Source organism: Abramis brama (assembly GCF_963993115.1).
Source record: "Abramis brama genome assembly, chromosome: 19".
NCBI classification, from domain to species: domain Eukaryota; kingdom Metazoa; phylum Chordata; class Actinopteri; order Cypriniformes; family Leuciscidae; genus Abramis; species Abramis brama.
This window is the reverse complement of record NC_139981.1, coordinates 2,633,438-2,652,510: the sequence shown is the minus strand read 5'-3', so window position 1 is coordinate 2,652,510 and position 19,073 is coordinate 2,633,438. Positions and strand designations below refer to the sequence as shown.

Below are 19,073 nucleotides of genomic sequence, written 5' to 3'. Positions count from 1 at the left end.
CAAAAAGTATTAAATATTGTACATATTATGCATTTTTACATATATTTTGCTGAAGTGTTGAGCTGTTTTTCACAGTGAAATTTAATGAATTATATTTAACGCATGGCATTTCATGTAGGTTAATATTTTAGTTTTATTAATGAGTATTGAGTTGAGTAATAATATAAATGTAAACAATGTTATCACGTCAGTGCATAAATAGACATAATCAGTCAAAATTAATTATGCATTATTTATGTAAATAATCTGTTTGAATTACAATTCATTGCAGTTCAAAGTTCAGTTCAGCCTCCTGTGGGTGAGGCCGGTTTAATTCAGACTCGTGAGAGTGTTAATGTCCCGTGTCCATCCTCAGTGCCAAGCTGTGTGGATTTGGTGGGTGTTAAAGTAGAGGTTGTGCTGCTTTGTAAACATCACCGTCAGCCTTATTCAATGAAGGATCTCTCTCTTCCTCCCCTTCATCTGTGTGTCTTCAAAGTCATCGCGCCGCGGGCCGGCACACAAGCTGAGTGTGTCCTTGTTTCTCAGAGCACCCCCCCCACACACACACTGCGACAGACAAGCCAAACGCTCTCACCTCAGGGGCTCGCAGCTTGTGTGTGTGTGTGTGTGTGTGTGTGTGTGTGTGTGTGTGTGTGTGTGTGTGTGTGTGTGTGTGTGTGTGTGTGTGTGTGTGTGTGTGTGTGTGTGTGTGTGTGTGTGTGTGTGTGAGCTCTGAGCGTAAGGAGGAAAATGACATCCTGTACCTGTAGAGCATCCAGCTCTGCTCCTGGAGGACGAGACACATTTGCATACGGAATGAGCCAATGAATATCAAGGACAGGATAGGTCTGCTCACTGCTTATGCTAATCATGCCCTCGTATTTGACTTCCTGTGTTTGCTTTACTACAGCAGGAACTGTGCCAGTTAGCAGTTCATGTTGCTGGAAGCTATTTGAACATTTTACTTACTTTTATAAATAGATATACAGACAGACAGATACTATGGGTGGATGGATGGACAGATAGATAGATGGATGGATGGATGGGTGGGTGGGTAGATAGACAGACAGACAGACAGACAGAGACAAACAGATAGATAGATAGATAGATAGATAGATAGATAGATAGATAGATAGATAGATAGATAGATAGATAGATAGAAAAGGTATTTAGACTAACAATTCCTGTCCAAACAACATTGGACCCCATTGACTTTTCATGGTACAGCCAAAAATCAGTAAAACACTTTGAGCGCTTCACCAGGATATGTTCCTCCAGAGGGCTGCTGGGGTGTGTGTGTGTGTGTGTGTGTGTGTGTGTGTGTGTGTGTGTGTGTGTGTGTGTGTGTGTGCTCGGGCCAGAAGCTGTCAGAACACACAGGTCTGCTCTCGACTGTCCCGCTTCACCATCTGTGTCTCTGCTCGTCTCAGCCGCTTCTCTCGGGCTGGCCGGGAGGGTTTCTACCTTTACTTCTGTTTGCTTGTAGATTTGGCAGATCACAGCAGTCCTCATCCTTAAACTGTCCCACAATCCTTTTCTCTTCCACTTCAAACTGCTTGCTGTGTGAGTTTATATTGCGATAAGACATTTTCTTGCCTACATCTGTTTTTGGTATGTTATGTTGAGTGAATATGCCCATAGTGAATATGAAAAAAAATGTTTACCTCTAATTTAGTATCAATAATAATAATAATGCTAATTATATACACATATATAAATATAATGTATAAATCATACTATTCATATAAATAGAAAAACTCATTTTTATGTATTAGCAGTATTAACAGTATTAGCTAACATGAACTAACAATGATCAATACATGTGTTACAGTATTAATTCATCTTTGTTAATCTTAGTTAATAAAAATACAGCTGTTCATTGTTTGTTCATGTTAGTTCACAGTGCATTGATTAATGTTAACAAACTCAATTTTGGATTTTAATAATGTATTAGTAAATATAGAAATTAATATTAATTTAGATGAATAAAAGCTGTAGAAGTCTTGTTCATTCTTAACTAAAGTAGTTAACTAATGAAACCTTATTGTAAAGTGTTACCATGTAATATATAAATGCACTAGTACCGTTCAAAAGTTTGTTGTCAGTAAAACGTGTTCTTTTAAAGAAATAAATACAGTTTAAATAAAGAAGTAAATAAAGAAAGAAATAAAGAACATTTAAAAAAATCTAAAGTACCCTTTTTAAATTATAAACACCATATTGTATAATGGAAAGGTTGTGGATGATAAAGGTTCTTTATGGAACTGTGAATCCCAATACAGCACCTGTATTTTTAGGAGTGCACATCTGTCTCTCACACGTCAGTCTGAAGCGGATCACGGGACGGTCCGACAGCTTCGACAGCTTCTCAGCGCTCGCATCCGAGTTTCCGAGCTGCTGATGTGATGTGAAGCGGATCACAGGATGGGTTAGGGTTCTTCAGCTTCTCAGCGCTCAGATCCGAGTTTCCGAGCTGCTGATGTGATGTGAAGCGGATCACAGGACGGGTTAGGGTTCTTCAGCTTCTAAGCGCTCAGATCCGAGTTTCCGAGCTGCTGATGTGATGTGAAGCGGATCACGGGACGGGTTAGGGTTCTTCAGCTTCTAAGCGCTCAGATCCGAGTTTCCGAGCTGCTGATGTGATGTGAAGCGGATCACGGGACGGGTTAGGGTTCTTCAGCTTCTAAGCGCTCAGATCCGAGTTTCCGAGCTGCTGATGTGATGTGAAGCGGATCACAGGACGGGTTAGGGTTCTTCAGCTTCTAAGCGCTCAGATCCGAGTTTCCGAGCTGCTGATGTGATGTGAAGCGGATCACGGGACGGGTTAGGGTTCTTCAGCTTCTAAGCGCTCAGATCCGAGTTTCCGAGCTGCTGATGTGATGTGAAGCGGATCACGGGACGGGTTAGGGTTCTTCAGCTTCTAAGCGCTCAGATCCGAGTTTCCGAGCTGCTGATGTGATGTGAAGCGGATCACGGGATGGGTTAGGGTTCTTCAGCTTCTCAGCGCTCAGATCCGAGTTTCCGAGCTGCTGATGTGATGTGAAGCGGATCACAGGACGGTCCGACAGCTTCGACAGCTTCTCAGCGCTCAGATCCGAGTTTCCGAGTTTCAGAGCTGCTGATGTGATGTGAAGCACGATTGCTCTCTTTAGACGAGTTTAACGGAGAGACAGACACTGTGTGGGAAAAGACGCACACAGAGACGAGACAAAAAGACGAGAGTTGCTCCTCCCTCAGAGGATCACCACTGCACGCTTTTAGTTTCTCACAGCGCACTTGATGGCTTTCTTTGCTTCTAACTGGTGTGTGTGTGTGTGTGTGTGTGTGTGTGTGTGTGTGTGTGTGTGTGTGTGTGTGTGTGTGTGTGTATTGTTCTCCTTCTAAAACCCTGATGCAGATCAACCAGTTCTTTAGCGTCTCGTTGATCCGTCTAAAGCATGAGGTTGGGCTGTTTTAAAGTCAAGTGTATCCAAGATTTGCTTGTTTGATACACATTCCTGGTCATATTGGAAATGATTCACTGGTGCATGTTAGATTTTACATTTGGCAGGTGCTTTTATCCAGAGTGATTTGCAATTGCAAGGAATACATGTCATCGGTTCATGTGTTCTCATGCATTGCTAACACCAGGCCCGACAGTCTGAGCTTTCCCCACATTATCATATCACCCTAATTCATATAGCATACTTCACTCTGTTAGAGGGTTTTTGTCTGTTGCACTTTTATTCATTATATATTTACGTTTGCTTTATTTATTTCTCAAAGAAAATGTATGGGTTTCCTGGCCTTTTAAGTTCTTATTATATTTTTTATTTTCTATTATTTATTTATTTATTTATTTATTTATCTATCTGTTTCATTCATTATATATTTACATTACATTTGACCATTCATTTCATAAAATAAATTTTATATACTTTCTGGCCTTCTAATTTATAATTGTATGTATGTATGTATATATATATATATATATATATATATATATATATATATATATATATATATATGTGTGTGTGTGTGTGTGTGTATGTATATATATATATATATATATATATATATATATATATATATATGTGTGTGTGTGTGTGTGTGTATGTATATATATATATATATATATATATATATATATATATATATATATATATATATATATATATACATATACACACACACACACACACACACACACACACACACACACACACACACACACACACATATATATATATATATATATATATATATATATATATATATATATATATATATATATATTTTTTTTTTTATTTTTTTTTATTAAATATTTTATTTTATTTATTCATTATATATTTCTATTACACTTATTTTTTTTAAATTAATATTATTTCATTTATAGTTTTATAAATTATATATTTACATAACATTTGTCCATTAATTACAAGAAGGAAAATTAATATATTTTCTGACCTTCTAATTTTTTTATTTTATGCTATACATTGTATTCTATATTTAAACATAAAATTTGATTTTTACATCATAAATATATCTTTTCTGGTCTTCTAAATTGAATAATATTTTGTTTGTAACTGTATATAAATGAAGATTAAGCAATACTAACGTTTTGTGCACTTTGATTATTTTGGTATCCTAAAATAGAATTAATATCAGTTGAAAATAAAGTCAGAAGTCAGGCCTCATCCAATCTAATAGGTCAGTCATTAAATCAGGGGCTTTAAAATGCTTTAAAATTGCGAACAAGTGCAAATGAAGTTTACGGTGACTCGCTCTCACTAGCTCGGCTTATTACAGTAAAGCTCTTAAGACGGATCAGCCTCTCCTCGGAGTTATTTACTGACTCACTCATGACCAGACCTCACACTCCTGTGACCTTTCTCCGTCTCCTGACTCTGCTGAGTCATCAGATGTACATTCACCGATCAACACACACTTTCTTAAATGTCCTCTCAGCCCTTGTAGTCTCAGACTGTAGTTCCCGTTGATAGAGCAATGATGTGGAGGTTAGGTGTCTGTGAGGTCAGCTCTTGTTAATGCTGTCTAATGAGTGCCTGAGATTGTGTGATGGTGGTGTTGTACGTGACCCTGTAAGTGTGCTTCAACGCATATAAACATGAGCGGCACACTCGCCATACCAGAATGCCATGTTTATACTAGATTAATGCTAATTACTACACCCATTAACAGCCCAAAGGAAAACAGTCAAACCAGTTGAAAACAGGCAGGTCTTTAACTCTGGTGTGTGTCATCTCTGCCCCATAGCAGCACTGAATGGAAACACACACTACTCCTTAAAAAACGCTTGATTTGAGATCAAATTTATCTTATTTATAGATTTTTTTTTAAATTCATTTCTTTTTTAGAATTTTAAAACTTAGTGTTATTAATTATATTATATTATATTATATTATATTATATTATGCTACTTTATTATATTAAATATATATTTTATTAATTTGTAGAAATTTAATACTTGAGGTTAGGGGTTTGTTTAACAGTTTGAATTGTTATATTATTTTATATTAATATTTCTAATATTAATATTTGGTTTAGGCCTTTAGGGGTTTGTTGTAATGTAATATAATATATTATATGTATTTTATTAGTTATTGTTAGAGATGTGTTCAACAGCTTTAAGTACTCTAATTATAAAATAATATTATTTATATTTATATAATATTATATTGTGATATATATTTTTATGTAATATTAATATAATATACAATTATATAAAATGAAAATAATGTGGGTTATATTATATTATAATATAATAAAATAAATGTAAATAAATACATATATATATATATAATGTATATATGTATCTATGTGTATATATATATATGTGTGTGTGTGTGTGTGTGTGTGTGTGTGTGTATATATATATATATATATATAAATAAATAAATGTATTTATTATTAGAAGTTTAATACTTAGGGTATATTATATTATATTATATTATATTATATTATATTATATTATATTATATTATATTATATTATATTATATTACATTGTGTTCATATTTTAAAATTTTGTATTTATTTTCATTCTTTTAATACATTTTTTTTTTTTTTTTTTTTTTTAACTTTCCTTTTCTGATCTTGTTTCCTTGTAAACATTTCCCTATTTTAGCTCCGGACAGAAGTTTCTTTCTCTCCACTGACTCACTGCATCTTCAGCTTTTTACTTTCCCAAAAACATTTTCCCTGGAGTGCCCTTGTCTTTATTTCCATATGAAAGGCTCTTTAGATTGAGAGAACATACACTCACGCATCCGTCCCCGGTTGGATTTAAATGTTGCCTCGGGATGTTGTTTTTTTTCTCTCTTTTTGGCATTTTTCCCTGTTACCATCTGTCCCTTACGAGCTACTTAAAGGAACAGTTCACCCAGAAATAATTCTGTCATTATTTACCCACCGTCATGTTGTTCCAAACCCACAGACTTTTCTTTTCTTACGTGAAACACAAACGGGAGAATTCTGAAGAATGTCAATGCTGCTCTTTTCCCCCCCAGATGTGTCTTCAAAAACAAATCTTGTATGAAGTCATGTGATGCTGATGGTTTGTACGAGTGAAAGTCCCATTGGTCTCTGAGGCTGATTTCTCTGTGTTGATCAGATCGTGACCCGCGGCTGCGAGACCACAGAGATGACCCTGCGCAGGAACGGTCTCGGCCAGCTCGGCTTCCACGTGAACTTCGAGGGCATCGTGGCTGACGTGGAGCCGTTCGGATACGCGTGGAAAGCTGGCTTGCGTCAGGGCAGTCGGCTGGTGGAGATCTGCAAGGTGGCGGTGGCGACGCTGACCCACGAACAGATGATCGACCTGTTGAGGACCTCCATCTCCGTCAAGGTCATCATCATACAGCCCTATAAAGACGGAGCTCCCAGAAGGTATCAGTGATCCGTTCTGTCCATCATTAACATCCATCCCATTAACATCCATCCCATTAACATCCATCCCATTAACATCCATCCCGTGTAGAAGTAGGGCCTTTTCCCATTTTTTCCTGATTGTTGCTTTGCTTCAAAACTTACTAATTGGTTGAGTGTGGTGAAATGGCTTTTAAAAAGGTTATGTAACTCTGAAATTATATTATATTACAGTACATTATATTATTTTTGTTCATTATCTTTATTTTATTTATATATATATATATATATATATATATATATATATATACAGTGCAATGCATAAGTTAATACACCCATGCTAAAGTTGACTAAAAAGAGGAATAAAAAATCATATTTTGGAAATTGAACTTAATGCCTTAATTTAAAAAATTAGGAAAAATCCAACCTTTAAGGACACCAATTTTCTTTGTGAATGAATAATGTATCGTAAATAAATAAATGTTCTTCCTTAAAATACATGGTGCATAAGTGTGTACACCCCTATGTTAAATTCCCATAGAGGCAGGCAGATTTTTATTTTTAAAGGCCAGTTACTTCATGGATCCAGGATACTATGCATCCTGATAAAGTTCCCTTGGCCTTTGGAATTAAAATAGCCCCACATCATCACATAGCCTTCACCATACCTAGAGATTGGCATGGTTTTATTTCAGTTAGCCTAAAAGCTAGTTTGATTTGCATTGAGAGATGATCTTATGGAAAGTACCCCATGCCAATCTCTAGGTGCATCCCACAAATCTCCATCAACTGCAAGATGCTATCCTATCAATATGGGCCAACATTTCTAAAGAATGCTTTCAGCACCTTGTTGAATCAATGCCACGTAGAATTAAGGCAGTTCTGAAGGCAAAAGGGGGTCAAACACAGTATTAGTATGGTGTTCCTAATAATCCTTTAGGTGAGTGTATATATATACATACATACATACATACATACATACATACAATTTTGTATATATATTATTAATAAATATAAGTTATATAGATTTGTTTTTTTATTCATATTTTTATTTTTATTTATTTTTTACTGTCATTTTTGAATACATTTCATGAAGAAATTATCATATTAATTAATTTGTCTTTTCATGCGTTGAAACGAGCTGACTAATTCATTCAGCTGCTCGGTCTCATTTGTAATATAAAAGTTTTTTTTTTTTTACCGGGTTAATTGGGTTAAGTAAACCAGTTTATCCACATTCTGAGCTGTCCGATTAATGTGCTTACTAACATGCCTCGTGGACAGACCACTGCACATCTAGATAGTGATTCTATGAGCCTTATGCCTGTGCCTTTAAAACTGGCATAGTTTATTCATATCACATGTAAACATGATCATCTGACATCATACATGATCATCTGACATCACACATGATCATCTGACATCATACATGATCATCTGACATCACACATGATCATCTGACATCATTTTTACATTTTCTAAAGGAAATGTACCCATGTAAAACAATATTCTGGTGCTGTTAGGTCATTGCCGGGTTGTTGTATTTGTAAAATATGTGTTTGCTTTAAATGTGCATTAAAGCCAACGATCATTTGCTGCCGCTAGCTATGCCAAGGTCATGGGTTCGATTCCCAGGGAATGCAGAAACTGATCAAATGCACACTGTACCTTCAATGCAATGTTAGTCACTTTGGATAAAAGCGTCTGACAAGTGCATAAATCTAATTGCAAGTGATAGAGTTAAACAACCATGGAATATTCCTAGAATTAGCAGAACTCCAGATGTCCAACATGTTTGAACATTACACCCGGATAAATATGACTTAAAGGAAAGACACATTGGCATGATGAATCTCATGTTTCAGGTCTGAATTCGAGGAGCAGATCCTCATAATATCACATACTCTCTCTGATTAGTCTGAAAACCAAACATTTACTCACTGTTTACATTTTCAATCCATAAGTGAGTAATTTTGAGTGTGGACACATCTGAAATGTTTCTCTCATTAGTGTGATGTATGGGCGGCGTGTATAGAAACTCTTATGGACTGCGCAGGGTTACGGCCGGCCACGTCCCGCTGCTCTAGTGTAAATAAATAGATTTTCTGGGTTAGGCTAATATTAGAGCCATATTTCACCAGCCCAGGCTGGATTCTGCGCAACCATAAATAGACATGTATGGGCTCTTTAAAATAAGAGAGGATGTAAAAACAGTGTGTTTGATGGGAAAAGTCCAGGTTTTTTTCTTTCTCAGAGAGGCTTGATTTCCCACCCTTACAAAGAAGTACTGTGATGTTACCCTGGTACACTGATGGTACTTTGATATGTATTTACTTGAAGGCAGTTTAATTTGAAGATCTATTATACACACTTGAAAAGTTTGGGGTCTGCAAGAGTTTTAAAGAAGTGTCTTTTTCTCACCGAGACACCAATGCGTTCATTTGATCAAAAATACAGTACATATTGTGAAATATTATTACAAGGTAAAAGGACTGTTTTCTATGTGAATATATAGTAAAATGTCATTTATTCCTGTGATCAAAGCTGAATTTTCAGACCAGTCTTCAGTGTCACATGATCCTTCAGAAATCATTATAATATTCTGATTTGAGGATCAAAAATATTATCAATGATAAAAAAATGTATCTGCATACAAAATCATATTTTTGTGCTACTGTGATCAATTACATTTTTCAGGATTCTTTGATGAATAGAAAGTTCAAAAGAACAGCATGCATTTGAAATATAATTTCTAACATCATAAATGTCTTTACCGTCACCTTTGATCAATGTAATGCGTCCTTGCTGAATAAAAGTATTAATTTCCTTAAAAAACAAAACATCTTACTGACCCCAAACATTTAAATAGTATTTGAAGATCTAATGTGAAACTTTTCATTATAAATGCAGTGTTTTATTTACGCCATGTATAGTGCATGATGGGAAATGAATGCTAGATTTAAGCTTCGCATGTATGAGCACCAAGACTCGGTGTGATGAAGTATGAACGCTCGTTGCATTGCTTTGCTAAACTCTTACGGTGTTTAAACAAGCATTAAGAACGTCAGTCAATACTGATCATTATTGCATTTTGCAGGGTCATTAGTCTCACCTTTACATCACGCTCTGTTTTCCATTATGACGCAGTCGTGTGAGAGGATTGAGTCAGTCGTGCAGTTGTTGGCGGGCGGCAGTGGAAAACATCGCTCTATAAATCTGAGCCTGTAAATGTGAGCAGAGCCACGAGCAATACCTACTTTTCTCGGATAAGGACACTAATGTTGGGAATAACTTTTGCTTCGTTGGACACGTGGGATCAAGTGTCTTTCTAAAACAACACTGAATCTTTAAGAGCGTCCACCTAAATGCAGTCGGGCTCGTGTTTCTCGGCTCATTCACACGCCGCTCACTGTAGATTATTCTCCAGATTATGTCCATGTACGTCAGAGGTTTCAGGTTTTGATGTGGAAAAAGTCAATGTTTTGTTGAAGTTGAAGTTAATAGTGAAGTAAATCACTTGTGGAAAAGCTCACATTATCTTTATCATCCTCTTTAAAATGCCTTCAGCGTATGCTGTGGATTGTTTATCACTAGTTTTGGATATTATTCCACTTTTAATGAGAAAACGGACCAGTTTATTCTCCTGCGTTGACACTGTAAACACTCAACATCTCAAATGCTCGAGGCGCCAAATGTTGGATTCAGTAGTTTACTTTTCTTTCCAACTGGTTCTCATTATGTCTGTGAGCGATGTACAGAAAATGCATTTCTTGTTGATGGACTTTTCAAACACTCGAGCCGACGCTGTTCGCTGAGGCTAATGTTTCAGCAGCTTTACAAAGACGCGTCTGGATGCTTTTGCATGCTTTTTGTTTGATTTCTGGTCATTGATAAACACTTAAGAGACATCTGGGTCCCAGAACTAAAGACGTGTCACATGACTCACCTCAATATAACGCAATGCATTAAACTGCATGCAAAGTATACTGGTTCTCGTTAATGGCCATTAAAGCTGTGAAGACTGAAATTAATACTTTTATTCCACAAGGAGCAATACATTGTTCAAAAGTGACAGTAAAGACATTTATAATGTTAAAAAAAGATTTTTACTTCAAATAAATGCTGTTCTTGTTCTTGTTTGATGATTTATTTATATAGCACTGTTAAAACACAACCAAAGTGCTTTACATACAGATTCTATAAAAGGATAAAAATAAGGACACACATAGACCAATAAATAGACAACATATAAAACATCACATCTAACCATTATAGGCTAACGGCATTAGATGCACTTTCAACAGATTCTTAAACACTGACAGCGATTTGGCAGACCTGATAGATAGCGGCAGCTCATTCCACTGTCTCGGCCCTATTACTGCAAAGACCCGGTCGCCTTTATGTAGGCGTTTAGTTCTAGGCACTATAAGCAGTTTATGATTCTCTGAGCGTAATGTTCTAGAAGGGTTATATGGGGTTAAAAGGTTTGCCAAATATGGTGGGGCCTGGTTATTTAACGATTTATATACAAACAATAATATTTTATATCTAATTCTAAAATGGACTGGAAGCCAATTTAGAGGCGCTAGTACGGGTGTAATTGATTGGTGTTTCTTTACCCTCATTAAAAGCTTCACCGCAGCATTTTGCACCGATTGTAATCGAGACAAAGATGCGGCGGTGATGCCACAATACAGAGAGTTACAAAAGTCCAGCCGTGATAAAATAAAGGTATGGATTACTCTTTCGAAATCTTTATTTGATAAAAATGGCTTCGTTTTTGCTGATAAATGCAGATTATAAAAAAAAGCCCGGACGACAGAGTTAATTTGCTTGTCCATTTTAGGTTATTGTCAATTAAAAAGCCTAAATCTCTAACAGTTGTTTTCGAGTAATATGCCAGGGGACTTGAATCTGATATAATGAGTTATTTGGGTGGCCGAATACAATAACCTCAGTTTTTTCCTCATTTAGCATTAAAACGTTTTTTGCCACCCAGTTTTTAACGTCCTTTAAACACTTTAAAAGTGACTCAAATGAATTGGTATTTGTGCATTTGTGTGTCGTCGGTGTAACAATGAAATGACACTCCATACTTTCTAAAAATGCTACCCAAGGGGAGCAAATATAAAGAAAAAAGTATGGGAGAAAGAATAGACCCTTGCGGAAGCCCCAATGGAGAGGTTACTATGATTAACTGAAAAACATCTACCACTCAAATAGGACTTTTGTACTTTATATTCAACAGAGAATCCTGGAAAAAATATAAATAATCACAGAAATGTTGAGCAGCACATTGATAATAATCAGAATTGTAATGATTTCTGAAGGATCAAATGTGACATTTGAAAATAAAAAAAAATAGAAAAGTTATTTTAAATTGTAATAATATTTCACAATATTGCTGTTTTTACAAATAAATGCAGCCTTGGTGAGCATAAGACACTTTGTGTGTGTGTGTGTGTGTGTGTGTGTGTGTGTGTGTGTATTCAGACCTCAAACAACTCATTCCCTATTACAAAATATCTTGTTTTTCATACGAGGAAATCATGCAGAATCTGAATATGACATGAGTGTGAGTAAATGATGTCAGAATTTAATTTATTGCTGATCTTTTCCTTTTAATGTATTCCAGCATGATTTTTCGGTCAGAAAAGTCCCTTTCGAGGATGTTTTGCATTGCCGTTGCTCATGCCAAGAGATTCTGCCAGAAAGTGTAAAGCGTAGCGTGGAGTGTTCTGGAGGTCAGTGATAACCAGAGGGCGATGGGCAAATAACTGATGAATGCAGCTCAATTTAAAACACATTCAGCCGATGCTGAGATCACGTTCTCTGATTTTTGGGGCTGTCTTCTGCATCTAATTGATATGAGCCTGTGGGCTGCAGGGCTGGTTATGTAAATGTCAGAGGAGAATGTGAACCCCTCACCCCAAGAGCTTCATGGAGACAATAGCAGCAGAGTTGAATTGCAAAAGTGGTTTTTGTTTTTTTCGATTTGGAAAGCAGACAGTTTTCGTGACCTGTGTGCAGCGCTGAACCCTCGGGCTCTTTTCTTTCAACACAAGAACCCCACCTCATCCAGCTTCTCCATTTCTGTGCGTCTTCCAGTTCCCCCACTACTCTTATCCAGCTTATGTTTAGTGTTAACTGGTCCATTGGTAACTTGAATGTGCGAGACTTCGGCGTCATTCGCTTTGTTATTTTAGTTGTACAAAAACAAATAAAATATCAGCTTTGTCACAATATATTGTCACTTTTTATTTCATCGGAAAATATGCCTATATTATCACCCAGCACTTTTTAGCATTTTGATTATACAAGTATGTCCTACTTTATCTTACTTGCATTATACTCACGTAAAGTGAGATATAATACAGCAAATCTCACATGCCTGATTTTTTATTTTATTTTTTATTTTGTGTAAACAATATTATTATAAACATTACCATCATGATTTTCCAAATGAAACAATATTCAATAAGAGAAAAAGCAGGGCAGAATCGGCAGATATTCATACATCAGGAATTAATTGCATGGTGAAAAGTCTCTGTATATGACAGGTGTTTGAAATATAAGAGGGACTAATGATATTAACCAAAAAAGAAAGATGTTTAAAAAAAAATATTTATTTTTTATTTTCTTAAATGGGCCTGTATTTTCTTCACGTTCATCTTTCTTTAGTGTGTGATGTTGCTGTTTGAGCATGATAAAGTGTACCTCCAAAGCCAGATCTTCCCTATATCAGTGTCAGTGTTTCTGAACTCCTGAAACGCCTCCATTGTAGTCTTGAGTTTTCTTCCGGGAACGAACTCATCACAATATTCCTCATTTAAATAATTCATACGCAGAATAAAGGGGCGGGGCCTGGTTGAGTTAGTTAGTAGTGTGTTAAACTGGCGGTTATGGTAAGGGGCGGGACATTTCCCAAACACACTCAAAGCGCTCGACCAATCACAACACACTGCTCCAGCCGACCAATCAGAGCACAGTGTGCTTTCAGAAGGAGGGGTTTCTTAGAGACAGGAACTAAACAGAGCGTTACTGACAGACTGGGAAGAGAGGAGCCGCAACAGTGGAGAATATGGGGGAAATAATGTGTTTTTGAGCATTCAAGCATTTAAACTTATTCTAGTAGAGTCTAAAAACAAAATCAAGATTTTAAAAAAGGGCATAATAGATACAATCCTGATTTTATTATGAGCAATTAATCAGTGCTCATATTCCCAAAAATATTGGTGGCTTATTTTCTGCTTTCTGTGTGTCTCAGGGGATGTTCAGAGCTCTACCGCATTCCTATGGTGGAGTATAAGCTGGACAGTGAAGGAACGCCCTGCGAGTACAAGACGCCCTTCAAAAGAAACACCACCTGGCACCGTGTGCCCACCAGCGGCCAGCCTGTTCCCCGCGGATCCCCCACACAGGGTCCCGATCGCACGCCCTGCCAGCAGGTCCTCCAGAACGCTATCCCACGCAGCACCTCTTTCGACAGGAAGCTGCCAGATGGACCCAGGTATCACTTCTGGTTACAATTCAGTTCAATTCACGTTTATTTCTATAGCGCTTTTCACAATGCACATCATTTCAAAGCAGCTTTACAGAGAGTGCATGAGTCCACATTACAATTTAGAGTGAGGTAACTGTCTAAAGTTATGTATTTCAGAAATGTGTATACAAAATCATAGTTGGCTAAATATGTAAACAATGTAATAATTTAATGCAGATATAAAGAGCTCATTGAAGTAAAGAATACTTGTTTGTTAACAAATGATTATGACATTTAGATAATATAGCATTGGTGCATGTTGATTCAGAGTTTGCGTCTCGTGAAGTCTTCGCGAGGTTCGGCACCGTTACATTAATCAGGTTACTCGTTACTTATCAATTCATTTATAAAACCCAATTGATGAACAATACAATAAACAACAAATTGTTTACAGTTTTTATATAAGATTATACAAAATATATGAAATTAATATTATTTATATTATTTATTATATTTCATGATCTCCTCAGTGGACACGTTTTTGTGTCTTTCCTATTGAAATCTGAAGTCTGTTCACTCATGTAGTGAGACATGAACACATGGACTTCATGTTAAAATTAGCAGTAAACAAACATATTTTGTGCTGCACATTGTTTGCCAAAAAATAAAAGTGTTGTTAAATTAATAAATAAGATTATATTTGTATTTTTGTTAAGCCTTTTTGATTGCCGCAGTTTTTAATATTACTTTTGTATTAAATCTTAAATCCAGAAATATTTTAACAGAAAAACTGAATAAAAATAAAACATTTTGTTAGGGCCCTATCATTGTTAAAAAAAAAAGATATATATATATTATATTATTAAATTGTTAAAAGTTTTATGAATTAATTTGATTAGCTTTTTGATTATTGAAATGTAATTAAACCATTGAAACAGAATCAAAAAAATTAAAACAGAAAACATGGAATCTGGTATAGATAAAACTGAATTTGGGAAGAAAAAAAAAAACTGCTTTAATATGGCACTAATCGCCTTCTTGTGATACTTACGAATATCATTTTTATTTTTTTATTTAACTGTAAAACAATCTAAAAATACTCATACCATTTTTTTTGCAGTGCATAAATGTGTGAAAATTGCAACAACAAAAAAACTGTGTGTTTGTTCCGTGTCATGCAACATTTTCGTTTTCAATGTGCACTCTCATTTACTTGCTGTTGGAAAGTGTTTTGTTGCATTTCCAGTGTTTTTGGCATACTTACTGACCCTGAACATCACAAATTCAGGTTCCTGTATTTGGCATGCATGCAATATGCCTTTCAAATATGGTTCGTTATAATGTGGTCATTTGTTCTTACTTGGAAGCCCCTCGTGGTGTTGATGACCTTTCCAGACTCTTGTGTGAGACCGCATGTGGAGAGAGCTGTGCATCGCTTCAGTAATGCCACAGAACTGTGCTTCCTCTGATCATGCTGGTGCATTCATGCTAAATCACTAAAAGCACACTGGACACATGATATGACAATGTTTGCACATTTTTCATAAAGGATTTAAAGGACTTGGCAGATCTGTATGCTTCTGTCACAGTGGTGTATTAATATACTAGCATGCATATTGTCCTGTGCCATTTTTGGTGCGTAAAGTCACCATGCCAATTGTGCAAATCACCTTCATTAAGCTTCTACACGTCATATTTTGCGGTTTTGGAAGGTGTATATGCGATGTATGCATGGAGAGTGAGAGCACTGCTGATTCCCATTATTAAAGCTGACAGAAACAGTAAAGCATTGCAGGAGTGGGAATATCAGATGCAGGAATGGGAATATCAGATGCTTGAGTTTTCACCGCCAGTACTTTTCACAAGGTGACGTGTGATTGGATCACTGACGGTTTAGTAGACAGGTTTTTAGTGAGGCATCCATTAGTGGAGGAACATATTACCATTCTACTTGTGCTATTTTTGGAGTATGCATTATGTTAATACTGTATGTTACTGCACTTACCCTTTTTATCTACCTTTTATTTGCAAAATCCCTGATATTCTGTGCACATCTTCTGTATGCATGAAAAACCCAAATGCACATTTGCCCAAATGTCAAGTAAATAAAAGGAAAATTGCATTAATATTTACCTTAAAATGGTTCAAATGTATTTGAAAGCATGATAATCTGACCGTTATTGATGTCAGATTAAAGTGGTTGATGTTTAATCTAGGGCTGGACCCGAATATTCGAATAATCGTTCGGTGGGTTGGTATTCGATTTGAAAATTTGACATTCGAATATTCGTTTTTTTTTTTTTTTTTTGCACACCTGGATCCCCTGCGAAACGGTTCTCATTTGCGCTTGAATAAGGCCGGCGACTCACTGGCTGCGTAGCGTGTCGGTTTTTATTTCGGCTCCCATGTTAACAGGTTGGAGTTTGCACACTGCCTGCATGAGACACGCGTCTCAGGCGCGGCTCGAACCACGCGGAAAACGTGCATGCTAGAAATAGAACCGACGGGAGTGTTCTCTGACTAGAGCAGAACAGCGGAGTTTGTATGGACCGAAGTGCTTGTGTTTTGGGTTAAGCTGCGTTGCCTTGACATTGTGGAAAATAGAATAATAGAAACAAAATGTATTAGCCTTTTTACCCGTTATCAATCTAAATTAATCTCGTTTTTAATTTAACTTAATTTAGTTTTTCTTTATTTAAATTTTGTTTTTTCTTTATTTAAATTTCATTTTTCTTTATTTAAATTTCGTTTTTCATTATTTAAATTTCGTTTTTTCTTTATTTAAATTTCATTTTTTCTTTATTTAAATTTCGTTTTTCTTTATTTAAATATTTTTTTTTTTTTTTTTTTTTAATCTACCCTTTACTGTGTCAGCAATTTGTTAGTCAGAAAAATATTAGACTACCTTAAAAGTATTGCTTAATTTAACAGACCTGTGTGTGTGCGTTTTATATTTTTTACAGTCTATGGTTTTATATCACTAGTGCAGTGTCCGTTTTCGGAGAATATAAGCCCTGCGAAGTGAGGCGTGCCGCTTCCCGCTCGCGCTGTTCTGTAGTTTACTAAAAGTTTAAATTCTGAATGTGTCGTCTCGCGTGTCCATCTATATTGCACCAAATGCGACTCTGCACTCCCGTGTGAAGTCGATTGGATGAATGGTTCTCGAAATAATAATTATGCAAACGGACATACAGACACGAGATTCCTGCCTTTATTAGAGAGAAGAATATGTTCAGCCCCCTCTCTCCGAAGCTTCGAATATTCGATGTTCATTACTACCGAAGCTTCGAATATTCGATGTTCATTACTACCGAAGCTTCGAAGCTCAAAAAATGGTATTCGGACCAGCCCTAGTTTAATCAGTGCGGTGATCAGGTCTGTGTGTTGCCTAATTATCCATTTCACTAATCCACTTTTAGTTAATTCATTCAATTATATTTGAAATTTATATTACGTTTATTGAAAATAATTTAATTTAATATGTTTTTATTAATAAAAATATTTTTTGTTGATATTAAACAATTTAATATTACTATTATTTAATAAAATATTTTTTTTATTTCATGTACTTTATTTCATGATATTATTATTTATATAGATCATATTATATATTATATTTGATCTTATCTTTAATCTACAACTGAAAAAAAAAACATTTAACGTATATCATGTAGTTTATCCGACGTAGGTTTTTTTTTTTTTTTTTTTAAATGTATCTGACGTAGGTTGATTTGAATTGAATAAATTAAGTCCATTTGATTTAATATGTTTAATTTAGTTTATTATTATTGTATTAATCTTCCTCAAGATTGATAAGAATGTTATAGTAGAAGAAAGGAATGTTGATTTCACACACGTTCAGCTTGTTGCTCTTGAGAGCCGAGTGATTGGATCAGACACGTTGATGTCAGGCTGATGTCGTGTTCTTGACTCTACAGGCTCGGCTGGAACCTGTGCTGTAGTCGGATCAGTGTCAGAGGCGCAGCTGCTGTGAGAATGCAAACCCATCTGTTCTGTGTCTTTCTCACGCTACAGGACTGCTCAAGATACGGAGAGCCCTCAGATGTCCTGCAGTAAAGGAGAGGCGTCCCAACACTACCGCAGTTCGCCCAGTAACCAGTCGTCCTCCAGTGACCCCGGACCCTGTGGGAGCGCCAGCTGGAACCAGCAGCCCGGATACGACGGGTAACATCCCAACACAAACTCACAGACAAGCTGTTTTGTGTAGGGCATAATTAATACAATTATTTTGTATTAATGTAGTTTGTCAAAAAAAAAAAAGAAAAAAAAAAAGGGTATGTATTGTATGTTATTATATTATATAATTTGATAAAAATCAATTCATGCAATTAATTGCAATATTTAAGTAAATTTTTGGTTAAGTTTAATTAAGTATTATTGTATTGGTCCAATGAATTTGATTAATATAAATTAATAAATAAATAGATTAAATTCTATTAAAATATAATTATGATTTAGTATTTATGTAGTATGGATTTAGTTAAAATATTATAATGTATTAATAAGAAAAATTTAATCATTTTTATGACTTATACTCTTAGTTTGTATTAAACTATTTAATATTACTATTATTTAATAAAATGGATATTTTATTATTTCATATACTTAATTTTTTTTTATGTATATCATATTGCCCACCTGACGTAGGTTGATTTGAATTGTAATATAGGGATTTGGAGTTTATTTAATATAGTGCAATTAACTTTAAATTTATTAATTAA

General features: G+C 35.5%; 1 protein-coding gene across 5 annotated transcripts in view; it reads left to right on the top strand.

The window, feature by feature from the left end:
* LOC311070230 (signal-induced proliferation-associated 1-like protein 2) overlaps positions 1–19,073 on the top strand; it is a 134,693-nt gene that overhangs the window by 80,422 nt on the left and 35,198 nt on the right. For all 5 annotated transcript variants that reach the window (XM_084093983.1, XM_084093982.1, XM_084093981.1 and 2 more), the window contains exons 9-11: positions 6,595–6,869; positions 14,116–14,358; positions 18,367–18,516. In XM_084093983.1, the coding sequence (XP_083950109.1) occupies positions 6,595–6,869; positions 14,116–14,358; positions 18,367–18,516 (668 nt within the window). The remainder of the gene's footprint in view (positions 1–6,594; positions 6,870–14,115; positions 14,359–18,366; positions 18,517–19,073) is intronic.